This window comes from Impatiens glandulifera, chromosome 7 (assembly GCF_907164915.1).
Source record: "Impatiens glandulifera chromosome 7, dImpGla2.1, whole genome shotgun sequence".
Classification (NCBI taxonomy): domain Eukaryota; kingdom Viridiplantae; phylum Streptophyta; class Magnoliopsida; order Ericales; family Balsaminaceae; genus Impatiens; species Impatiens glandulifera.
Window position 1 is genome coordinate 4711961 of NC_061868.1, and position 26289 is coordinate 4738249.

Sequence of the window (26289 nt, forward strand, 5' to 3'; positions counted from 1 at the left end):
AATTACTAAGAATAAAAACCACACTATTTACAAAGACAAAAAAAAAAACTACCCAAGAACCAAATATTTATAACCTTACATAAAATATTATACCATTGTCATTGCGTTCACAAATACGCAATAAAAGTCAAAACTCACAATACATAATGACAAGTTCCAATACAACCAAATAAAAAAAAAGGTTTAAACGAAGACAAATCCAACCCAAACAGGGAGGAGATCATCTAACCACATGTTCTTACACAAAAAGATAAAACAAAATATGACAAACAAACTCGTCAGAGCAAAAGTTGTAGAACCTAAGAATAGAGAAAAAGAAAAAAGAAAGGAAGAAAGCAAAGGGGAATATAAGAATCCCAATAATAATATCGACTGAGAAAAAAGAAGAGAAGTTAATAATACTACCTAATAGTACAATAACTGCTGGGCAGAGGCGACATTCTGAAAGCCTCCATCATAAATGGCTTGGCTTGCACCAGCAGCAGCAGCACTATTCATTCCCATGGCAGCTGCTTGTTGTTTAAGAGGATGTTGTTGTGGTTGCTGCTGTCCCGATTGGGGATATTGATGATGGTGCATAAGGGAAGAGGCAGCGCCCATTCCCATTCCCATCCCCATCCCCATACCCATACCCATTTTGCTCATCGCGAGTTGACGTTCATAGGCCAAAATGTCATTGGCAGAGAAACCAGGCAGCATGGATGAAGCTGCTGGTGGAGGAAGTGGGTTTGAACTTGTCCCTGGTGGGGTTGGTTTGTTACCCCACGAGCACTTCATATGCAGCACAACACAAGAACAAATCAAATACAGAATATGAGAATAAACCTATATCTGAAACCATGTCATGTCGACTTATATTTAGGTTATTTGAAACTCATGATATCAAAATCTTGTTTGATAAATAAGTGGCTTTTCTGGGATTGTTCTGGTTAATTACTAAAATGTCTTTTTGTATTAAGAATTAAAATTTTGTAAGAAAAAAAAACAAGGGTAGTTTGATATTTTGATTATTGAATTAAAACCACTTTGTTATTCAAATAATCCCAGATCAAACAAAGCCTTAATCATTTAGGTTCAACTCAAATTAACCTAAAAAATCCAGCTTAATTAGGTAAGCAATGAAAGACAACTTTAACCCCTGAAAATTAAATAAACAACGTTTTAAGGGTGAATTAGTCTTTTAAGTACTCTCCTGATATTTGTTCTGCATTTTATCAAATCAATATAAATAACAAGTACTTACAATTTAGATATTTTCATTTGGTTTATTCAGCATTTATTTTGATCAGACATAAAACTCATTTGGCACTTAAAATTCAGTATTAAACACTTGCAATTTTTTCAGTTATATCAAAACACATCCTTATAAGACGAACAAAGGTGTAAGTTACCTTGATTTGTTTGCCGCTAAGAATTGACTGGCTGTTTCCCAACTGAATTGCCAAAGCTGCCTCAGTGTGGCTACTGTATCTCACAAAGCCAAAGCCCTTGTCACGTTGGGTTCTTACTTCCTCTATCACTCCAGCACCCAGATTGTGGAAGTGACGGTGTAAGTCTGTTTGAGAGACCTTTAAGATCAACAAAACTGTATGTTAATAGTGTTTCAAATTTGTCATAAAGAGTGGATAGAAGAAATAAAATAAAAACTTACCTCTGGACCAATACCACCCACATATACAGTAGTGTACATAGGATTATTCTCAGGTCCCTCATTATTTGCGTTTTCTCGTCCATCCTCTACAAATGGAAGCTCACGAATGTCAGCAAATAAAATATTTTTCAAAATTTTCCTTCAGTCCACAAGATACATGAAGGTGAAATAACAGAACACCAATGTATTTGATGAAAGGATTATAAGGATCCCTTATCTCATCATCATTCAAATCATCAACCAAGATACAAAAGTACTCTTTCTTTTATCATTTTTATAGTTTTAAATACAAAAGATATTTTAGTAACTAAATAATCCACGTTTTCATCAAACAAGAAGTTTTTTCTGAATAATCAAACAAGCTCTAACTGAGCAAAGCTTCCCATGGAAACATGAGAAAGGTAATAAACATGCTGATATCTTTTAAAGTAACTCTAAACGACCTGAGCCATGAGTTAGTTCGACAACGCTTTTGGAATCAGAGCTCTGTTTGTCATCGCTAGTTCCAGCACCTTTAGTGGCCCAGTTACAACGTATCTGTCTACTGCCAAGCCACTTTCCTGCCAAACATAATTATTATGACTTCAGACAAACGCCAAGGGAAAATTGTGATCAAACTGAATATAAAAACAAAATAAGGCAGGGCTATCTTGATGCCATCTATCAACTATACACATCTTATAAACAACTAACTACTTAAAGAAAATAAGAAAAAATAGCAATGAAAGGATACTAACAGATTTGTGTTAACTTTTTTTAAAGTTAATAACAAAATAGTTGTTATAACAAACACTTTATGGTAATTTAGGTTATTATCGTAATACAAGGGTTAAAAGGTATAAGAGAAAACTAATCCAATGAGCCACCAAAAAAAATAATAACCCAAATTAGATAGAGGTAAGTTCAGCATACCAGTTAAATCATTTATTGAACTTTGGGCATCCTGAAAGATAATAAAAAAATGTTGATTAGAGAGTTCTGTATCATAAAGCACCAAGTAGTTGTAGAAACTAGATACAACTTCTACCTGATGATTCCTGAATGAAACAAATCCAAACCCTCTTGATCGGCCTGTTTTCTGGTCCCACATAACTCTAGCATCACTGAACAAAAGCAAAAGAAAGGTCAGATCAGCCTACAAGTAACATTAGCCCTATTTGGAAACACTTTTCTTAGAGATATCTCATCTTGATTTAAAAAATTATTGGCATTTATCTTATCTTGATTCGAACAGAAAGTGTTTCCAAACAAGCCCATCTGAATCATTTCATTGTATATATTAAAAACCAATCACAGTGACACTTACGAACAACTAGGGTACACAGAGAAGCAAGCAAACAACATTGCATCCGTCACTTCAGGACTAAGGTCACCCACAAAGATATTGTAGTGGTCTACAATCAAAAAGTAATACGAGAAGTAATGGATTAAAGAACAAGAGAAGTGTGAGATGATGCATTTGCAATAAAACAAAAGGAACGTAACAACTTAATAGAACTGAACCCACTTGAAGTATCTTCCTTGTGACCACTTGCATAAGCCCAATTAACTTTGATAGGCTGCCCAAACCTGAGATTGTTGCAAGAGTATGAAAAAAATGGAAGCAAGAGAAAAATGAAGCAAATTCACATTCTAGAATAGTAGAAGTTCTTACAAGTGCCTTCCATTAAGAGACACTATGGCAAGTGCAGCTGATCTACGATCGAAGTAATGAATGAATCCATAAGAGGACTGCATTGAAATGATATACATAAATAAATAAATATTAAACTCAAGCAATCTAGAGGAGTCTGATTGCACGCACGCATCTGATAGCACGCACGCACATAAATAAATTAATTATATAGTAGACAATACCTTTTCCTTTCTAATAAGTTTGCAAGCCTCAACAGGTCCAGTGCTTGAAAAAACTTCTTGAAGAAGAGGCTCAGTCACCTGCGTATGAATATTTCCCACATACCTGCAATTTCTCGAAAATAAAAAAAACTGATGATTTAAAAAAGAAGAAAAAAAGAAAAACCAATAAAAGAGTAAGAGTCTTTCTCATTCATCAAAAATAGCAAATCAGATATACTAAATCAATTTTATGCATTTCTCTTCTTTAGCTTGTTAAGTGAACATGGAAATTAGAAAGTCGAGAATAATGTACAAGGCACAAAATGATTTAGCACAACCAAAACACTTCATAATGAACGCAAATGCAAATACCACTGTATCAACATTTATATAATACTAAGACCATAAACAAGAAAAATAGAAAGAAAAAAAAATCCAGGACAACACTCACACACTGCGGCATGTACTTGGATCAAAACCCGGAGGCAGATTTCCACTTGGGATTGGCTCAATCTGCAAAATGAAAAAGTAAAAAACAAAAAAAAATAAACAAAATAAACTTGAAAAACTCCTATATGCCATCTGCCTGCAGGTGTAGTAACCCTACCACCACCTATCTTAAAACTAGAAAGACAACAAAATGAAAGACCTCTAAAATTAACTGCAAATAATCACAAATGTTCTATGACAAGGAAGCCCAGACAAAACTCCCCTAGATGATGGTACTTACCTAACACCATTTCATTATACCCTGTGACTTTATAAACCATCAAATTATGAAGACCAATAACTGAACATCACTAAGCTGAGACTCAAACGTTGCATTATTTATGCAATTCCTTTAATTTAAGGCCATGAAATCCCATGTAATCACAAGAGAAACAAACAAACAAAAACAAAGGATGGTCTCACAACAATTTCAAAAGATAATTCAGAAAAGCATATCACCAATGGATAACAAACATGGATAGGTTAACAATCCTGAAGAATCCCAGATAACGAAGAGATTGAAAGCCCTAACATGTATATATCTATCTATCTATTTGTAAGAAATTTCCTTAATAGGTTAACTAATAATAGAATCGAAAAGGGATGAATGAATAAAATGAAAAAGGGTCGAACCTGTGGAGGAGCCAAGAGACCTGGATGATACATGGATTGTTGTTGAAGGAGAGCAGCTTGTTGCATCAGGGCTTGTTGCTGCTGTTGCTGCTGCTGCTGCTTCAGCCTCTGATGCTCCATTCTTTCGTCGATTTCCCACGATTTGTGGAGCAAGTAGTGATCGATTTTGAAAGAGGTGAAGAAAGATCTTTCTTTGGAATTTTGGAAAAGGTAGGGTTTCGGATGACCTCTATAGAACAAGGATAGAGAGAGAAAGAGACTCTCTTGAACAAGAAATAAATGACGATCACGAATAAAGAGGGTTTGAAAAAGCTTTGTCTGAATAAAACAAAAATTAATAATAATAAGAACTACTTATCTAAATTAAATAAAATAAATATATTCATAACTTTATTATTTATTATTGTTGGTTCAAAATATTTCCAATAGTATGAAAATTTTACAATTTTTCTCAATTTAATTATTTAATAAAAATTGTAAAAGACAATTAGTTATACAAGATAAATTATTAATCTAAAATTTATTGGTGAATTTTTCTTAATTAAAATTTTATTATTGCACCACCACATCACAAGATAACTCTTGTGTTTATAAAATTTAAAATGAGATAAATATAAAAATATATATTTACATAATGGTTTGTACAAGATTCAAAAATATATAATTATTCAAAATGAAATATGAAATAATTATTTACTTAATTTGTTAGTTTGAATAAGACGAATGTATTTATATACTTCAAAAATATTATTTATGTAAACAAAATTTAAGTTTTAATCATTTTACATTGTGGCTATCTTATTTAAGTTTAGTAAAAAATGAAAAACAATGTTTATAATGATTGAATTATTGTTAAGGAAAAGATAATTGAGTAATAATGAAAAAATATATTTTATACAAATATTTTATTATTGTTACCCTTTGCGCTATAATTATGTTTATAAAATTTAAAATAAAAAAAAATATAAATAAATAAAAATAAAGTAGTTGGTAAAGAAGTTCATGAATATGTAATTCTGAAAATGAAATATGGAATAAAATTCATTTCAATTTGTTAAGTTGAATGAGACGATTTAGATAAGACGAAAGTATTTATATTTCAAAATTGTTATTTATGTAATATTTTTTATCTTATAATCTTCTCCTCGTTAGGGAAAAATGTCAAAGTCATAACTAAAGCAATCCGAAAATTATTATATATATTATAATTTAAACAGTAAAATAAATCAATATTAATAGTCATGTTTGAAAAATATAGAGTTAGAGTGGGATAGCATTTGAACGAACAAATATTATTAAATTTGTTAATATATACAAAATTAAAATATAATTTAGACTATTATTTTATTTAAATAAACACCCCGATAAAATATTTTTAAAAATAATAATTTTTAAGTAAATTAAAAAAAATAATCAAATATAATTATATTTTTAAATAAAATAACTATATAGTTAATTCAAACTTAAGAAGAACCAATTATCTTATACACTTTTACTTTTCAAAATAACTTTTAAAATGGTGGGTATTTAAATAGTTAAGGGTGTAATTCATAAACAATTATTTTTAAGTTTGTTTAAAATTTTAATGAAACTAGAATTTAACATATACAATTTATCTTAATTAAGATTTTATATGGTATTATACTATTATATTGTAATCTAAAATAGATAAATAAAGTATATATATAAATAAAGTATATATATATATATATATATATATATATATATATATATATATATATATATATATATATATATATATATATAAAATGGTTTGTAAGAAGATTAAAAAATATAAAATATATATAATGGTTTGAAATATGAAACACTTATTTACCTAATTTGTTAGTTTGAATAAGACAAAAATATTTATATACTTCAAAAATGTTAATTATATAATATTTTTTATTTTATAGAAAATTTAAGTTAATAATTTTATATTGTGGCTATATTATTTAAGTTTAATAAAAAAATAACAAACAATGTTTATAAATATTGAATTATTATTAAGGATAGATGACTACGAGTAATAATAAAAAAAAATACATTTTTATACAAATATTATATTGTTGAACGGTTACTTTTGTTTATAAAATTTAAGATGTGAGAAACATACAAAAAAAATGATAAAATAGTTTGAAAGGAGATTCAAGAATATATAATTCCTCAAGTAAAATATGAAATAAGTTATTAATTCACTCTTGAATTGGTTACTTTTGAAAAAAATGTCAAAATCACAATGCATGAGCAATCTAAATAATTATGTATATTATAATTTAATTTTAGCTATAAAATAAATAATTTTACTTAAGAGTATGTATTAAGTTATTAATAGGGTGTTTAACACGACTTTACATTGTCACAACAATGGTTTGTAAGTAGAGATTTTATAAATTACTCTATTATAACTTGTGTTAATAAAATCTAAACTGAAATAAATATAAAAAATAATAATAATAAAGTGGTTTCTAACTACATTCAAAAATATATAATTACTCAAAGTGAAATATGTAACACTAATTTACTTATTTTGTTATTTTGAATAAGACAAATGTATATTTATATACTTCAAAAATGTAATTATCTTATTTAAGCTTAATAAATAAAAAAAACAAAGTTTATAATGATTGTATTATTGTTAAGGAATAGATGATTACAGCAAATATACAAATATTGTTTTGTTGCTGTTACTTTTTTTTTTTTATAAAATCTAAAATGAGATAAATATTAAATAAACAATCATATAATTTGCAAGGAAATTCAAGAATATATAATAATTAACTTTCAGTCAGAATTTACAATTAGAATAAGACGAAAATATGTATATTTCAAAATTGTAATGTTAGTTCTTTTTAAGGAAATAAAAATTAAAAGAGTTATTATATGTATTATAATTTAATTTAATTTAATTTAAATAAAAAATAAATAATTGTTTTCAGAGTTATATTATCAGGATGGTTAACATGACCTTATACAGTCAACCTTCTAATTATCGTTCTTAAGTAGATATTTTATAAAATATTATAAATATAAATTTTTAATAATATCATGTAGATTCCAAATGATATAATTACTCATAATAAAATATTCCGGACTTATTTATTTAAGTGTTTAGTTTGAATAAGACAAAAGTATATTTATATACTTCAAAATTGTTATTTATGTATTTATTTGATAGAAAATTTAAGCTTTAATAATTTTCCATTGTGATTATCTTATTTAAGCTTAATAAATGACAGAATAATATTTATAATAATTGAATCATTGTTAATGAATAGATGATTACAAGTAAGACGGTCAAAATCGAGAATTTGTGTAAAATCGTTACTCAGTTGTAAACTCGTAAAATTTAGAGTTTACATAAAATCGTAAGAGTTTAATTTGAAAAAATAATAGTTATATATTATTATTATTTATACATATATATTTAAGTATTTTATACTTATCCAATTTTAAGAAATTATATATTTTAATATAAAATTAATTAAAAAATAATAATGAGTAAATAACACTATAAAAAATTTACTTATAAGATTAATTATATTAATTTATTTATTTAAATAAATAATAATTTTATTTTTTTAATTTTAATTATAAATTTATTTATTTTTAAAAATAAAATCATAAAATCGAAATTATTTATAAACTCGTAAAATCTTATTATCGTAAATTTAAAATCGTAAAAGTTTACCTATTTAAGAGTTTACTTAAAATCAGACTCGTTAACCTAATGTGAAATGGTAAAATCGTAAGATTTTAAGAGTTAACTCGAGATTTTAACTGTCTTGATTACAAGTAATAATGATTTTTTTTATACAAGTAATGAAATAAAATTAACTTTACTTCAAATTTGTTACGTTGAATAAGACGAAAATATTTATATTTCAAAGTTGTTATATTTTATTTTATAATTGTTTTTCAATTAATATTCATCATTTTTAAGGAAAAAATGTCAATCATAACTTAAGCAATCTAAAGAATTATTACATATATATTGTAATTTAATTTAAACAGTATAAATAAATAATATATTTAAATAAAATAACTATACAAATAGTTCAAACTTAAGAAGAACCAGTAAACTTATAATCTTTGTACTTGTCAAAATAACTTTGTAAAATTATGGGTATTTAAATAAACAGTTAAATGTGTAATTCATAAACATTTATTATTATTCTTGTCTATTTTTTAATTGAATATAGAATTTAACATATATAATTTATCAAGATGAGAAGTTTGATTTTATTTAACAAATATTTACTCTGAATAGTCCAAAAAAGATATTTAAGGTTAAACCTAGAAAAGAAGAAACATTAATGACAATTTTGTCATATTTTACTTAAAAACTAATTTGATTGGTTAGGTAGAATAGATGTAGAGAAAATAATTATATATTTTTTTTCTATTAATGATAACCACTTACTTAGATTATACAAATTATATAATACAAATTATATTATTCATATAGTAATATAAAATACATATACAATAATATTACCATCTCGCCCCCAATCCCGTTAAAAGTGGGAAAAATTCGCTCCAATCGGTTACCATCGGGTCGGTTTTTAATTACCATCATTACTTTATTTAAACATATTGTTTTTACAATTGGCCAAGTTAATAAGCTGACATTTTTGGGTTTTTAGGTTGGATTTTTCATAACCTACATCAAACAAACAAACAAAGTTATTTGAAAATAATGATTCAAATAAGTCAAAATCAAACTAGAACCTGCAATTGAGTCTGTCAAGGTATGTCTTCACATGATTCCTAGTAATGTCTTTTAGAGTAGGACAACCAGACAAGGCCATGGTTAGCTCAAGTTCATTCTTTAGCATTTCAACTACTCTTTTAACACCATTTTCACCCTTTGCTGCCAATCCATACAAAATTGGCCTTCCAACCTGAAAACGAAAGATGATCATTTGATCTTTATAAATTTACACAGTTTGAGATTTGAATTTACCAATACAGCTTTTGCACCAAGAGCCAATGCCTTGAAAACATCAGTTCCTCGCCTTACTCCTCCATCAAAGAGAACCGGGACTTTCCCTCCAACAGCATTAACCACCTGATCATTGAAGCTTTATTATTTTCCCCCCAAAGAAAAGAAAATATATAACAATCACACCTCTTCAAGAACATCAATACTTGCTGGAACAAAATCTAATTGTCGTCCTCCATGATTAGAGACAATAAGTCCATCAACTCCAACTTCAACCGCTTTAATTGCTGTACAAATTGTATGTATGAAATGTGAATCATGAGACAAAATGGGTTGTTTTGTTGTAAACTTAACAGCGATCATGATCAGAGAAAAAAGTCTGAATACCAAATGAAACAACAAATAGGATGAACAACATGACTTACCATCTTGAGCTGTCAACACACCCTTTATCAGAATTGGTAAGCTTGTAATGGATCGTAACCATTCTATGTCCTACACAAATTTTTACACCACGAGAACAAAAATAAATGTTAAAGTGCAGTCAACTTGTTGTCAAAACCGTCAAATGAGCAAGTTGTACCTTCCAACACAGAGAGGGATCTAGAGTTTTAGACGCATACGCTTCAAGTTTTGAACCATCATCCTATCAAATAAATGATTTTGACATTGTTAGAGAAAACTTTTTGTATCTACACAATAAGTATCAGTATGACAGTATCATCATGAAATAAATAATGGAAAGACAATGGTTAAGCCTACTTAATGGGCCTATTTGTTATGTTAAAGAAAACAATCTTATACCAAACGAAACAACAAATCACAAAAATGCTGACATTGGCGATGTCCAATGGGAATGTGATTGTGCATTTAACAAAATACCAATTTACAAATAGGCTCAACATGAAACAGAATAACATATTTGATGAGATATTATTACATACCAGCCTAGAAATCTAGGGTTGTAGAAGAATTGCAGGTGAGACTAAGAATGACCTATGCCTGTGAGAGATTATCCAGATTTAACAACTATTTTCATTCATTACTCCAAACAGATACTTACTCTACTAATTACCATACTACCCTTATACTAACTACTATTAGTTACCTAGTCACAGATATATGTACACAAAACATGTGTAAATGAACACAATATTTTCCACTCACAGAATCTGATTCAGTCGATAAGAGGCCTTCCAAGTTCTTCAGCTGAGGCGCGATCATTCTGTCCACATAGTATACATTCTTATCAGTAGATGAACAAATTTCTTGAAAAATATGCAGAAATAATGAGAGAAAAGGGAAGATATATTAAAAGGCTTCACTTGTTCTTTATGTCTGCTTCCCTCCGGCCGAGTCTAGGAGTGTCAACAGTAAGGATGATAGCCTTGAACCCATTTCTTTCGGCCCTTTGCACCATCAGAGCTGATATGTCATGTCTCTTGTAAATCTACAGTAAGGCATTAAGAACAAATTTCTTTAAAATATATTTGAGGCAATCACATACAAACACTTACATGTACAAATAAATTAGGGAACACAAGAATTAACGAGATTTGACCAATCATGCCTAAGTAGTTCAGTGGTAAGTTATTCTCGTTAGCATCACATAACAAACTTATGTGAATTTGTTATCTAACAATATATCTCAGTATGATAGCAAAACCAAAGATCCAATGGGATCATAGTAAAGGACATTCAGATCTACATTGAGCTTGGGTCTTTTGAGAAACTCAACCTTATGGACTAGAGACCCTTTCTCTTTTTCATTGATGTTCTAGATGATTTTTTTTTCATTGTTTTTATGTCCCATTTGCTCTCTTTTGATGTTATTGCTTTGTTATGTTTTGATTAACTTGTGAGTTGTGACAGGCAATTAATGTCACAATTTGGATTGTATCTGATTTGTTTTCCCCACGCAAAGTGTGTCCTTCGCACCTTTCGTGTATAAATGAAAAGTTCCCCAACTTTCAAAAACAATATATTTCAATACAAAATACACAATATATTCTCTAATAGAAAATGCATATCACATATATCCGCACATATGCACACACAAGTTAATATACTAATATGTAACCTAAATTCAAATTTAAAATGTTTTGAGAGTTTCTTGATTTTGTAATAAATAAAAATAATTTTCAAACATGAAGTATGTAGGATAAAAAAAGGTGTAATAAGAGAATGAGGGATAGAGGTATACATATAACTGGAAAAACCGAACAGCATTGCAGCTCAAAGCTACTTCTTCCACTGTGCAGGTTGACGTGAACGATAAAGCCTACAATAATCACATTTCATTAATTGAATAAGAAAAACAAAAATGAAGCAGATTCAGTTCAAATTATGAGCACCATTATTGTGTTACAAGCTGCTGCAGCTCTTGCAGTTGCAACCTCTCCTGAAAAAGGAAAACATCCATATGTATAATGAAGAGGAGCTATTGAAGAAAGTGTTTCCATTTCCAAATAGGCCATAATTACATACCTTCAGGATGAGCCAATTTATGTAAACCAGTTGGAGCAATCATAATCGGAGATGAAGTATTATAACCTAATATCGTAGTTGACATATCTATTCTGCTAACATCTACGAGAATTCTCGGGCGAATACTGAGAAAGAAAAGGAAGAACTAATTCTGAAAACATGTTAACTGAACAATAACAATAATGAAGGAGAGTTATTATTATATAATTACATGATTCTGCTAAAGGCTTGAACATTCTGTTTCAGTGTGTATTGATCCTCAGAACCTCCGGTATAGAAATCATAATACATCTTTGGAAGGGATTGTTTTGCTAGTTCTTGAAACTCATTCACATTCACTGGTTCACCTGTCATTTTTTCTTTTATGCATAGATGAGGAAATTTTAGTCGGATTGTTTCTTTCTATCTATCATGTAATTCTAATCAATTTGAATTCCGCCTCAAAGGAAACAAACATAAAGGTTATCGATCTGGAGAATTTTTAAAGCTTGATATTGTAGATTTAGTTTGATTTAATGGAAATTGAATGATTGTAAACTTAAAGCGAAGAAGTAAACAATTAGTGAGACTAATGAAGACTGATGATCGAGTGCTTTGAAGAATTGATAAGTTTAACAACTAGAACTAGATAATTAATAACCTGATAATCGATGAAGATCGTATCGTGTTTGAATCAAAATGAAGAACAGGCGATTACGATCACTCACTCTCTCTCCCTTTTCCAATCTCATTATACATTTTTCATTGTCGTTTTCTTTATCAATGATTGGGAACATTTTTTTTTAGAACAGTATTATATTAAAATAATAAATATCAAAATATATATATATACATACATTTTAGAGAAATAATAAATGTTACCGCTCTCTGAAAATCGCGACTTGCACAGTGAAATTCGTTGTTATACAAAGGGAACTTGAGTCGACGAAATCCCTTTTGTATAATAATCAGATCTTTTGTATAACCGCTTGTATAACAAAGAGTTCCTTCACTTTCACTGTGCGAATCGCAATTTTATAGTCAGTGATCTATATTTTAATATTCGATAGATAAGTCTTAAAACCCTATTTACACAAGTCCCAAGAACATGACATTTTTTTATCTTCAGCAATTGTTTTACTTAAACTTACCAATAATTTAATAAATTCTTAATAGTACAATGATATATGAGTATGATTTCAAATGTATATTATTATATTGAGAAAGAAGAAGAATTGAATTTCCTACCAAAATAGAATATAATATATAATCTTAGTTTGAATTTACAATTTCTCATTATTAAAATTAAAAAATGAGTTATATATAAAATATTAATTTATAAATAATACCAAATAACATCTAAAAAAGTCAAAATTAAATGAGAATCTAAATGTTAATCACTATGACAAATTTTAAAAAAACTAAAATTTTAATAATTTTAAAATTTGTTTAAGGTGACTTTAAATATAAACTCATTTGAGTTCCATAACTATTAGTTAGAAAAGATCGAACAAACCAATCCTCCAGTGTCAAATTAATCTCTATAAAATATTCTAGCAATAATAAAATTTGATTTTACCTGTAAATTAGTGCCATCCAGACAAAATTATGTCAAATCTGATTATTTATATATATGGTTAAAATAATTAAAAAGTCATAGCAAGCAAGGGAGAATAGTTGTAAAAATGCTATCATCCTAATATTAAAGCAAAAAAAATAATAATCTGTCTCACTTACTCAAGAGTAAATAACAACAATGTGGAGTTTCTAATATACATCACCGAATGTCTAGTTTATACAACATAAAACAATAGATGATAAAAGAATGCCATTTTTTTTTCTACCAAAATTTTAAACATTCCGGTCATGGGCAGGTTGTTTTTTTTCACTCCACTAAATATACAAGAAATAAAAAGCATTTACTTATAATCATTACTTCAATAAACAACTCTTGTTATTCATCGTGATAACAAACAAACCCGACAACCATCACCTGTGCTTCGACTCGCTGCTGCTCCCTTTGCTTCGGAACGACGATAAAGAAAAGAACGATCTCGAAGCTGTTAACAAAAACACGAATAAGAATTATATTTACTATTGAATTCTCATTTATTACCACTTAATACCTTTAATTGAGCTTCCAGATAAGTGTTCTTCTCCCCTCATCTTAAAATTCCCAGAAGGTGCTGCTGGGATAGAACTGTTTCCTACTATTTTAAAGAAAATTTATTGACGTTTTAGTAGCCGGGCATGAATTAGATTTGAAATCCCCATTAAAAACCAACAATTAATAGCTTAAACAGAAGTTACCTTGTTCATGGTAAAGCTCGCCTTCATTCAAGCTGTCATCAGAAGGATGGCCATGTGAGAAGCCCATTCTGGACTTCCTCAGATCATCTGATGAACGGTTAGCAAGATCTCGTCCATCTTCAGTATCATCGTCGCCTTCAGAAGTAGTTGCGGAAATCCAATCAGCCAAACTATCTGTTCCGCGACTCTTCCTACCAAACTTCAGTAATCTTTTAAATCCTTTTGTCACATCCTTCTTCGAATGATTATTGTTATTGGAGGAATTACCGAGAATAATAGGCTTTTGTGCATTACCCCATTTCTTCCTCATTCTAGCCGCATCAGCCTCAGCTTGACTAAGGGATCGCGAATTCCATGAAGCCGGACTTCCAATAGGAGAGTCTGCATATGCATCAACATCAGCATACGCATTCCATGACAAAGGGCTTTCACCGGGAGAGTTTTGCATCGAACTGTAAACGTGTGAACTTGATATCAAAGCAGAGGGCATATCAGTCACATGAGTAAGTTTAACATCATCGCCACTTTCTGATTCAGAATTAACCGACTTGCTTGTTGTGTCCTGACTCAATCTAGGCTTTACAATATTATCATTATTATTAATACCATCAAGATCATCTAGATCATCCTCAATCACCATACTGTCTGACCCTTCTTCTTCTTCATCTTCTTCATCTTTCTCCACATGATCCACATCTGTTGAAGCTTCATTATTATCCAACTCTTCTTCATTGTCCACAGACTCCGATGTTTTCAAAGACTTCACCTTCGCTACACCAATTCCAGCACCGATTCCAGTACCTTTCCTGAGGAAAGGCTTTGTCTCTGTATCCTTTTTAATTTTGTCCTGGGTAAGATGGTCAGAATGATCTTTTTCGAATTTGAGTGGCGTCAACACAGCTCCGCCTGAATTCAGAAGGGAGGAGTCGAACTCAGCAGGGCCGGCTGAATTCATTCTAGTAGAGTGTGGCCGTCTATCTTCATTGATATTTTTGCGGGTAGAACTTTTAGCTTGTGGCCTGATTGCTTTTGTAGCTCCAGGTGAAGGCCTTGCATTTTCCTTCCTTAATTCGGAGAAATTGGGAACTGATTGTGCGAGTGGATTCGCAGATGGCAATCTACGTTTTTGGGAGCTAGAGTTTTGAGGTTTGTTAGCAAACTTTGTAACTGATGCACGGGCGAGAGTGGAAGATAAATTCCGACCAGGTTGAAGCTTCCTTCCTGGGATGCTTCTAGAAGCACCGTCACCGGTAGATGCATCAGCAAGAGACCTATCAAAACTAAAAGGTTTGTCTTCAGCAAATTCAGATAGATATTCTTCATCTTCATTCTGCTCAAGATCTACTTGGGACTGCGAAAAAAATCCTTCTAATGATCAGTTGGAGATAGCAGAAGCTCAAATTTTCAGCTACAAGAAATCTGAAATTTATAAAATGTAAAAGTATTTTTGCACGAAACACAATTACAAAGCACGAGTTTGTTTGATACAATCCGACTTAAAAAGAAAAAATAATTGATGAAAAAGTGTTTATTTGGGTTAAATGACTAGATATTTTCAGTTATTAGTCTAGTACCATAAATAATAACAACTATCTTAATTGTCCGGTTTTCTTCTCATCTAAGCCATTAGGCTGTTCTTTTGAGCCTTTCATCCCTATTCTTGTATCTTTTCATACAATTCCATCTATTATAACTGGTATTGTATCACCCTCCCCTTCCAGATGAAGTTGTATTGAAGACCTAAGAAACAAATCAGAACCTTTCGCAAGAAATATAGGAAAAAGCAAATTACCTGCTCTGCCTTTCCAGATGAACGTGTACCAAAGGACCTAACTCTCTCTGCACGTCGACGAGCACTAAATGTTGGATCCTGTTTATCCACATAACCTGAAAATTTGGTCATTTCAGCCCTATTCTGGTCAAGGCTGTCATTCATAGCCTTCATTTTAGCTTCCTTCTCTACCCTTTTGGTACTCCATTCTTCCCTAAGTTTGCTATCTCTTTTCTGCATATACCGTTCATAGAATTTTCCTTTAGAATCCTCTGAAAGATCAAGCCCGGAAGTATTTTGCTTCAAAGTGTCAACACCGTCCTGTCCTGACAATTTTGTTGGCGTAGAAAATATAGACATGCTGCCCAAATCAGGCAATTGGACTGGAGAACTTTGAACTGTTGCTTTTCCGTAAAGAGAGTTACTTGATTGTTCTTTCTGAGCAGGTTTAGTTCGCCGTGCAGAATTGGGCTGGTCACCTGTGGCACGAAGCTTATGCTCAGCAAAAAGCTTTTCCAGTTCATTTGCTTTCATTTTCAGCTCGTCATTAAGTTCTTGGTTACCTTTCGTCTGTCTAACTCTCTGAAGTTGTTCTCCAGATGGTTTTTGTACAGAGTCATATTCATCCTCATCATCCAAAGCCATTTTATTGGACTTAGTATTTCCAGAATTGAAGGTGACTTCATCCCCCCTGGCACTAGTTATCATCTTCAACTGCTCCGAAGAAGATACCCTTTTTTGGAATGCCTTCTTGGTAAAATTGACAGGTTGTTTATCAGACGATACTATACCCTTTCCCATATCCTCAGCTTCTCCCAAGTATCTTGAATGTGAATCAGTAGGCAAAGGATCACCCTCAGTCTTCTTAAAACGGATTGCAGAATCTTGGTTTAATGTAAATCCTGAACCACCTTCCAACTGAGTGTATCCTGTAGATTTCTTACTGGAGGCCTTGAATTCAGAAACTAGCGGGCCTCCTTGGTCATCATCTTCCACTGTGTTCTCAAACTCACCATCTGAATGCTGATATGGTTCACAGGGAGGTAGTAGCACTTTTTTAGGTTGGTCCTTGAACTCGGTAATCTTGCTCTCTGTAGAAATTGAACAGTCGAATTTCCCTTGATTTGTAGAAGCATACTGCTCTTCTCCACCAACACGCAAAGATCCGGGTGTGGTTTGGGCTACTACCTGATCCTTAGAGCTCCTATCATCAAATCTGGTCGAAGAGGACTTGGACTGTATCCTACATGATTCACCTCTTTCAACTGTAGATATAAACTTGTTCAATGAAGAAGTCTCTTCTGAATTAAAAGAAGGAAGCATCTTAGGAGCAATTCCTTCCTCGGTGCCAGGGTTTTCTCTACCTGAAGTCATCTTATTCTTCGACTGATCCAAAATCACCATGCCAGTCATATTCTTGCTTTCCTCATCTTTGCTTTGAGAAACGGAAGAAGATGATGGTGTAGGGAGGGGGCTTTCCATTTCTTTCTTTTCACTACTCAAGTCTATACTCATGTCACTCGCACCACTCCATCTTCTTAAAACACTCTTCTCAACAGAAGCTGGAGCTGATGAGACATCAGAGGATAATCTCCTAAGCTCAACTGGCTTCACAACAGCTGGTTTGCTACCAGAAGTCTCTTTTTGCTTGTTCTCGAACATGTTGATTCGATCCTGAACACTAAGACGCCTTGCAGGATGACTGCTCTGAAAGGCTTGAAGTTGAGGAGACTTATCCTCTCCCTTTTCTGCCTCAGAAAGACTGTCCTTATCTTTACTTTCATCCCTATTGATGCTTGAGTCCTCGCTACGTCGTAATGGGGCGGACAGTGACTTTTTGGATTGCCATGAGGCCTTTGCTTTCTCCATTTCATCATGTTGTTCAATGGAATCTGCTTCCGCAGAAGTCGGCTGCTGATTATTTGTTGAATGTTGTAGCCGACTGGGACCTCTGGAGAATTCTTCATTGTGGTCTTCATCAATTGACATGTCTGATCCATAAGAAGATCGGACAGCTTGATCTTCTGTTCCAACCTTAAAGGGACCAATAAGGTCTAACCTCCTCTCGCACAGCAATCTGAATTTATTACATGCCTCACTGCAATGAAGAATATTCTTCTTGTATTAGCAAAATATAAGAATACAGATGCAAAAATGAAAAATTAACAAGCCTATTTGGTATAAAAAAAAAATCAATCATGATGGCTTTTATTCATTTTGTATAATTTGTTTTTTTCCATCATGATTAGATAATTTTTTGGATCATTTCAAGATTATTTTGATTTATGGCAAACATAAAAATTGTAAATATTGATAATGATAAAGTCTTTTTTTTCAAAATCAAGAGTGAATGGTTGAAAAATCATTTTTTTTTCTCATCATGATCAGCATGACAAAAAATAATACCAAAACAGCTCTCAATCCAAAAAGAAAAAGAGAATAAACCAACCCTTATGCAAAGAACTTTCTTACATGAGTATGTCCATGAAAAAGAGCATACTTCTGACATTGTAAACAAGGAGAAACAAATAAGGATGTCTAGAGTCCTTACTGCAAGCGAGTGCCCTCAAATTGATGCGCAAATAGCTGAAGTTCTGAAATTGTGTCAGGAGTAAAACCCGCCGATGCAGCTCGAGAACAAGCAGTTGTCAAATCCTTCTTAACTGCATCAAGCCGTACATCAATAGCCCTTAAAAGTTCCTTTCTACAAAGGAAATGAAAATACAATTAGTATTAAATAGAATTAACATAGAAGCAGAGGCTAAAGTAACAAATCATTTCATAAAAATAGAACACAGAAACACATTGATCTTCAACCACTTCCACTGAGGAAAAACTAGTGTCTTGATTGATGTGGGTTATTTTGAATTATTTAAAACAATCAATCCACTATCTAATCTACAAGCACATTATTTAAATCATCATCCAAAATACTAAATTAGCTCCATTTTAAAATTTTATTTATTCATTATTTATACCCCTAACGTCTTTTTACTCAAATAACCCCAAATAACCTAATTTTTAATAACTTACAACAAACGGGGTTATTCAAAATCCCATATCAAACAATATCTAATACCTTTTATTTCCTGTGACTTTTTTAAGCTAATGAAACCTCCCAGTGATTGAAATGACCTAAAAGATGGTTACTCTTATACTAACAAACTCTAACAAACAAACTAAGAGCTTGTTTGATGTGGGTTTATTTTGATTCTTTTACAAATAACCCTTTATCCCATCATCAATCAAATCATTCATAAAAGAAAAAAATTGCCCCTGCTATATTTTTTATAACTTTAAATATTAAATACAATGAGATAATTTTAGTAATTTAACCCAAATAATTCCAATTAACTCATTTTTTCATCAAACAAGATTTTGATTTCATAACCTAGATTTCAAATAAACACGTCATCAAACAAGCTCTAATTAATACTCTTGGGGCATTAGCCTTGGGCCCATTATCATATAGCATATGAAACAAGACACCAGAAGGAAAGGAAAGAAAAAAAAAGAGTGAAGGTGTTACTTTGTTGCATCAGCAGCTTCTGTGAGACCATCCCCACCTGGATAGTAACATAAGGAAAGTAATTAAATGAAAATCATAAAAAAAAACATAAGCTGAACCAAAAAAAATGAATTAATATGAACAGGCGTAATAAGGAATCCAATCAATCTTAGCGCTACAGTAAATGGGAACTCTGTCTTCTGAAATTATAGACAGATCTCAAGCAACAAAAGATTCCAAATCAGCCACAAATCTACACAATTGTTATAGCAGCAGAAAATCTCACCTCCTGATCCCTGAAACCAGAGAAAAGAATTTGAGATGGCAGCTAAGTAGTTAACTAATCGCATTACTTTGTGTATAATTTGTGTTTAACCTGAGCATATATCCTCCGAGCTGCTTCCAGCTGAGACATTTCTGCATCGAGTGTATTAACTAATTCCAAAACTTCAGGAGTACTAACAAATCGCACAAACCTGGCGAAATTAAAAATATCTTTTGCGTTTAAACCCTAAGAAACAACCGTGTGAGACTTGGTAGACTTAAATATAAACAAATTTTATCACCTCTCAAGTGTTGCTTTGTTGAACCATGTTTCAGAAGAATTGCTTCCTTTCACTTCAAGCCTAATTGAGTTGCCTGCAGATGCTACTTGTTCTTCTGCAACTTTCAAATGAGTCACAAAGGGTTTTAATAATCCTGATGCGAGTTTCTCAGTCCTTCCACCACTAGAAACGAATAATTCACATCTGCCAAGAGAAGTGTAATTAAAATTCCGTGTACAAACCAGTTCACTTTCACAACAATGAAAAATCTATAACCCTTACCTCGACCGCTTTGGAGACAACTGGAAAACTGCGTAATCAAGAATCGTGTCCGATTTCATTTTTCTCCAATGCTAGAAAAATCTACTTATTATGTTCACCTTTCATGTATGCAATTTTCACCTGTAAAATTCAAAATTCAGCAACCGTAATCATCATCCTACAGGTTGAGCTAGTACAAATATGGTAAATAACAGCGAATTACTCAGAAAGAGTTCAATTCCTCATCAAAAAACAGAAAACGACAACACTAAAACTCAAGTACGAGTTACGGTAAACAGCGAATCAGAACGATAACTCACTCCAGAACAGTTCGAACCAGATCAAACGGGATCTGAACCTAAGCAGAACTACAGAACTACAGAAGTTAAGATCCAGTTTACGTCCGTAGATAATCCTCAAGGAATCTTATAAAAGTAAAATGACATCGAATCGGAAATAATCAACGACAGTAAAACCCTAGGTAAAATGCAGATAGAATTGGAGCAATGCGGAATTAAACTCACCTCGATTATTCCAGTAAGCAGATCCTCGTTTGATTAGCCTGATCGAAGAACTGAATCTCAAATGAAGAACAACATTTCTTCTGTAAGTTGACTAATGCTCGCTCACTAAACTGTTTTCCGATAACTTCAAACACAATAATGAAATCAATAGAGAGATGTTGAAGTGAGTTCTTACAATTCTCTGAGTAGTTATTTGATTTTGAAGAAACCACCGCAGCATTCGTCAGAACTCGTATACATCGTCGTCAATAGCTCTCTCTCTCTCTCTAAATACGATGCTGTCGACAGAGAGAGAGCCAAGCACTCCTGTGGGGGAGTACAACCGGGCTCAAGATGAATTCTCTCTCTACTTTTTCTTCTTTCTCTCTCTAGATTCTCTCTCTAAATAATTTCTCTCTCTACTGATTCAGAGTTACCACCATATATCGTAACTAGGACGAAATGAAAGGCGAAAGAATAAAGATTTCGTTTTGAATTAAAAAAAAACTTGACTATTGTTGTTCCCTTTAGCGAAAGAAAACAAAATTAAATTAATAAATAAATATATCAATTCAAATTACTGAAAAACCCATCATATTCTTCCCTCTATTTTATTTTCAATTCTTTCTCAATGGATTTTGAATTAAAAGTTTCAAATTAAACAACAAAATCTTTTAAATCTTGCTTCAAGTCAATTAATTTTGTTTTTCAAAATTTAATATTTTTTTAATTTTCCATATTACATAGATAAATTGTCTTAAGAACTAAAATATTATTATATTAATATTTAAAACATTAACTTAAATATTTTAAAAAAAAAAATCTATTTTAAAACTTTGTTAATATTAATTTAAGCTAGGGATATTAATATAAAACAAGCTAAAGCTTTTTTGGAAACAAACTTTTATCATTTTGAACCAAAAAAAAAATGAAGAAAAAAATATTTTCTAACAAATTTAATGTAGCATTATCTGAAAATTTATAATTTTTTTATCAAAATTTCACTTAAGATAATTTTATCCAATTCAATCATAATATTTGTAATTATAATGGTAATTGTAAAAAATATACTTCAAAATTATAATATTAATAAGAATTATCACTTCATTAAGATATTTTTTATTTCTTTAATGTAAATAGTTATAACTTTCTTTCCCATTTAAAATATATTAAGTGAAAATTTATTCCATTACATTTGATATCTTAAAAATTATTTTTATTACTTAATCTACAATAATAAATACTTTATTAAGATATAGTATATAACCAAAAAAAATTCCCAAATTTGCTTAAGTTGTTTTTAATGATTAACTGCACTTCTTTTTTTTATAAAAAAACTATGGTTGTAGCTTATTTTAATAGGAATTTGCCGTTTTATTTTTAGAGAGATTAATATATTTGTGTTTGGATTTAAAAGTGTAGTTTAAATGAGATGGCAATTAGTTACCTTTGAAATTATGACTAAATTTGTCTAGTAACAAAAGTGTAGTTAAATTTTAGAATGAATTACAATTGATCACAAGCTTAATAATTAATTGTGATTTAAATGTAATGGATTTTAAAACAAAATTAGTTTTAATCTTTCTATTTAACTAGACAAAAACCGGGACAAATATATAAATACATAACAAATAATAACTAAACTTTTATATAAATTAAAAAATTAATATAATGATAATAGACTGAAGGTTTATCTACTCAATATAGTGTTGATTTGAATAAACATATCTCGAAATGTGAATAATATATTATATTGTCGTATTATTTAAATAATTATATGATCCACTTTAATATTAAACTAAAATAATATTTTATTTCAAATTTAAGTATTTTAATACTTTATTTTTAATAATATATAATTTATCAACGAAATCAAATTAAATCATTTATAGATAGTATATTCTAAAAAATAATAAGAGTATAATAACACTGATATATTATAGTTAGGAGTGTTCAATATTTGGTCTGAACCGAATATCCGACCGAATTTGAATTCACCGAATTCGAATAAATCGAATTCGAAATACATTTTCGGTTTTCGAATCGAATTTTAAACCGATTCGAATTAAAATACGGTTTTCGGTTTGGTTTTCGAGTTTAGGTTTCAACTCGAAAATCAAACCGAAAACCGAATTCATTTTTATTATTTATTTTTATTATATATTATATAACTTATTACATATTTATATTAAATTATCATGGACCTCCTACTAGATCCCTATATTAAATCCATAATCCCTAATTCATTTTCCCATTTCTCTAGTTGTCAACGCCTCTCAACCGCCATATATTGTCGTCGGCGACACTATTTTACTTTCGTCGTTTAATTGTCGAATATATATTAGCGTTAAACTAAGTTTGCGTGATTTATATTTTTTTTATAATTTAAGTAGATAAGATCTCTTTAATAACTTATTTATTTTGTTCTCTTTTTTAAAAAATTATATTATGGGTAGGTGATGGATGTTTTATATTTGGTCTAAACCGAATATCCGACCGAATTCGAACCGAATTCGAATTCACCGAATTCGAATAAACCGAATTCGAATTTATTCAAATCGGTTCGGTTTTCGAATTTGCTTAAAAAAAATAAAAATTCGAAGAACCCGAACCGAAAACTCGAATAACCCGAAAACCGAACCGATGAACACCCCTAATTATAGTATCCTTACAAACCAAAATAATGTTAAATTATTCCAAAATCTTGGTTGATAATAAAATACAACTCAGTTTCAATAATAAAAATAAACGAATAATATTTTAAATAAGATATAAAATAAATAAAAAAATAGTTAAAACATAAAATATGTCATTTTTATTTTTATTTCTTATTAAATAATTAAAAAAAGAAAATTGACATACTTGTTAAAAAAATTGTATATATATAATTAGTAATAGAACTATGAGTGTATAATTTAAATCACCTCTAGCACAAAATCTATATTTATTATTAGACACCAATTAAATATTAATTTATCCTTATTATCAAATTCTTCCTACATTTTGCATTAACCGACTTGTCATTAATCTAAAAAAAATATATAATAACTACTCTTTTCATAAATTTTTATAATTTTAATACTATATAAATTTTAACTATAAAATCACTTAAATCAATCATTTATATTTACATTTTTATATATGACTAGTTAATTAATCATATATTCACTTATGATTAATTTTCACATAAATATCTAAATAAATAATAATCTACAGCCCAATAATTATTAATTAAACATTATAATATATAATAAATAAAAATGGATGTATCTATGAAATCATCTCAAATTCCTAATAATTCACACCACTTTGTAAAGAAAAAAATAGATTTTTAAAATTTTAAAATTTGTGTTAAGACAATATATGTATCAGTGAAAAAAAAAATTATATGTCAATTTGGGAATAATTGTAATAATTAAAATAATATATATATAAACTCATATTTTCATATTACTATATTCTCACATGATAACGTATCATCCATTTTTTAAAATATATATATATATAAATAAAAGTATTCATCTTGTAACTGAAGAATAAAATGAATAAATAAGAATGGTTTTTATTTTCTTTGTCCGTAGAAAAATAAACTTTAAAAAAGTTAGATTTTTTTTTAGCATAGGAAGGTGCCATGTTTTTTTTACATCAGTTAATTTTGAATTGATGTTGTGTTTTGTTTGATTCAACATTCTATTTAGTCGAATCGAATTTTTCGTCTCGAATTTTTATAGTCTGAATAATACCCTCAATCGTTGGTGAGTCTTTTGTTGCTAATACGCTCTGATTGTGTTTATGATCATTTTTCGAGTCCGTGTCTGTCCCATTCTTAGTAGCAAAGGAGACAAAATAATCAGATTTAGAGTTATTTTTCAATAAAAAGTTACTTGATTTGATCTTTTATATGTATTCTCCTATGATTTGTATAATTTTTCACTATTTCGACCATATGGTTAATTTTCATTTGACATTACCTTTTTCGGTGTTGCTTACCCATCATTGGCTAAGGATAATATTAACTGCCGCTCAAAATCTTTGGTAGAGATTTTTCCGACATTGTTTTATTGGTTCACTCGACTTGTTCTACTACAACTGTCATCGTTAAAAAATTCAAATAAGTTCGTTTTTGGAAAAATTCTCAATAAATTGCCGTTGGATCATTTCTATTAGAAGTTTTATTTTTATAAATTATTTATGCAATTTCATACATATAATTAATTATTAATTTTAATTTTGTAGAATTTATCAGGTATTATTTACTAATTAATTTCATACATATAATTACTAATTAATTTTTCATAGGTAACTTTTATTTAGATTTAGTGAGAACTTTTTTTTTCTTTTTTTAAATATGAGAATATAAATATAACACTTTAACTAATTAAGCTAGTGAAATTTTATTTTAAAATAAAAAACGTGAGACATTATATATATATTTAATAATTTTTTAATATATATATATATAAACACCATTTTCTCAAATTTTAAGGTCCTCACATCACAAAGAAAACACGTTTTTTTAAAATAAACTAGTTGGACTGCCTTCTCATAATATTTTAAACAATTAAATTAAAAAAATAAGATTAAAAATGACTCGCACCTTAAAACACTACCCGTTTTTGTTAGAGTAAATGAGTCAGCTTATTAACCTGTGAGTTGATAATTTTATAATATTTGAAATGGTTAAATTTTAAAAAATAAGATTAAAAATTATATATATAATTTTTAAAAAATAAACTAATATAACTTCATATTTTAAATAAATATAAAATTTGATAAGCGATATGACATTTTATTTATATAATTTAATATATATATATATATATATATATAAATATATATATAAAAACAGTTTTTTCCTCTCACCATAGTGTAGACCTGTTTTTAAAACAAACCTGTCAGGTAATTTACGAGTTATCTTGCTTATAAAATTTGAATAGATTAAATTTAAAAACTAATATTAAAAATAAGAATTATTTTTAACTATATTAATCATATAATTTATTATTATCACTTTAATATTATTACTCATCATATAATTATTATTTTGATATTAATTTTGTGCTATGAAATATAAACAAATAATTAAAGGTACAAAATTGACTATTTGTGTTTTTCTTTTATAATTTTTTTAGTGAGTAAAAAAAATTCAAGCATTTTTTTAAAAGATAATTATATAATAGATAAAATTATTTTATACTAAATGTTTATTAATATTGAGGTTGTTGATGGTGAAAATGTTTTTTATTCTTTTTTTTTAAATAGAAAAATATTTATTGTAAAATATTAAATGAAAATATTTTTGTCAAAATTGTTTGATGTAGATTTCTTAAACTAAATCAAGATTTATTTTTTTTTGGTGAAAAATATATTA

The 26289-nt window shown here is 29.5% G+C and overlaps 3 protein-coding genes across 7 annotated transcripts; all 3 read right to left on the minus strand.

Moving 5' to 3' along the window:
- Positions 1-55: 55 nt before the first annotated feature.
- LOC124945158 (oligouridylate-binding protein 1B-like) lies at positions 56-4888 on the minus strand. 2 transcript variants are annotated; one of them, XM_047485545.1, is made up of 13 exons: positions 4610-4888; positions 3939-4000; positions 3509-3611; positions 3306-3382; positions 3159-3220; positions 2958-3045; positions 2679-2754; positions 2564-2594; positions 2095-2211; positions 1652-1737; positions 1392-1568; positions 406-771; positions 56-299 (listed from the first exon to the last, which is right to left on the minus strand). In XM_047485545.1, exons 1-12 carry the CDS (start codon positions 4727-4729, stop codon positions 406-408), a joined length of 1365 nt encoding a protein of 454 aa, XP_047341501.1. In that variant the 5' UTR covers positions 4730-4888; the 3' UTR covers positions 56-299. The 2 variants fall into 2 exon arrangements, with proteins under 2 accessions (XP_047341501.1, XP_047341500.1); XM_047485544.1 differs by having other exon boundaries at positions 56-771.
- Positions 4889-9186: 4298 nt separating this feature from the next.
- LOC124944952 (peroxisomal (S)-2-hydroxyacid oxidase GLO4) lies at positions 9187-12791 on the minus strand. The gene is made up of 13 exons (XM_047485299.1): positions 12682-12791; positions 12253-12400; positions 12042-12166; positions 11909-11955; positions 11758-11835; positions 10880-11004; positions 10722-10779; positions 10138-10200; positions 9980-10049; positions 9741-9841; positions 9576-9680; positions 9341-9513; positions 9187-9272 (listed from the first exon to the last, which is right to left on the minus strand). Exons 1-13 carry the CDS (start codon positions 12770-12772, stop codon positions 9266-9268), a joined length of 1191 nt encoding a protein of 396 aa, XP_047341255.1. The 5' UTR covers positions 12773-12791; the 3' UTR covers positions 9187-9265.
- Positions 12792-13696: 905 nt separating this feature from the next.
- On the minus strand, positions 13697-21353 carry LOC124945948. Of its 4 annotated transcripts, none has more exons than XM_047486487.1 (12): positions 21115-21353; positions 20940-20989; positions 20437-20556; positions 20176-20358; positions 19986-20085; positions 19896-19905; positions 19631-19667; positions 18653-18805; positions 16123-18199; positions 14331-15681; positions 14147-14230; positions 13697-14080 (listed from the first exon to the last, which is right to left on the minus strand). In XM_047486487.1, exons 3-12 carry the CDS (start codon positions 20493-20495, stop codon positions 14010-14012), a joined length of 4125 nt encoding a protein of 1374 aa, XP_047342443.1. In that variant the 5' UTR covers positions 20496-20556; positions 20940-20989; positions 21115-21353; the 3' UTR covers positions 13697-14009. The 4 variants fall into 4 exon arrangements, with proteins under 4 accessions (XP_047342443.1, XP_047342442.1, XP_047342441.1 ...); XM_047486486.1 differs by having other exon boundaries at positions 20940-21019; XM_047486485.1 differs by having other exon boundaries at positions 20940-21353.
- Positions 21354-26289: the final 4936 nt, after the last annotated feature.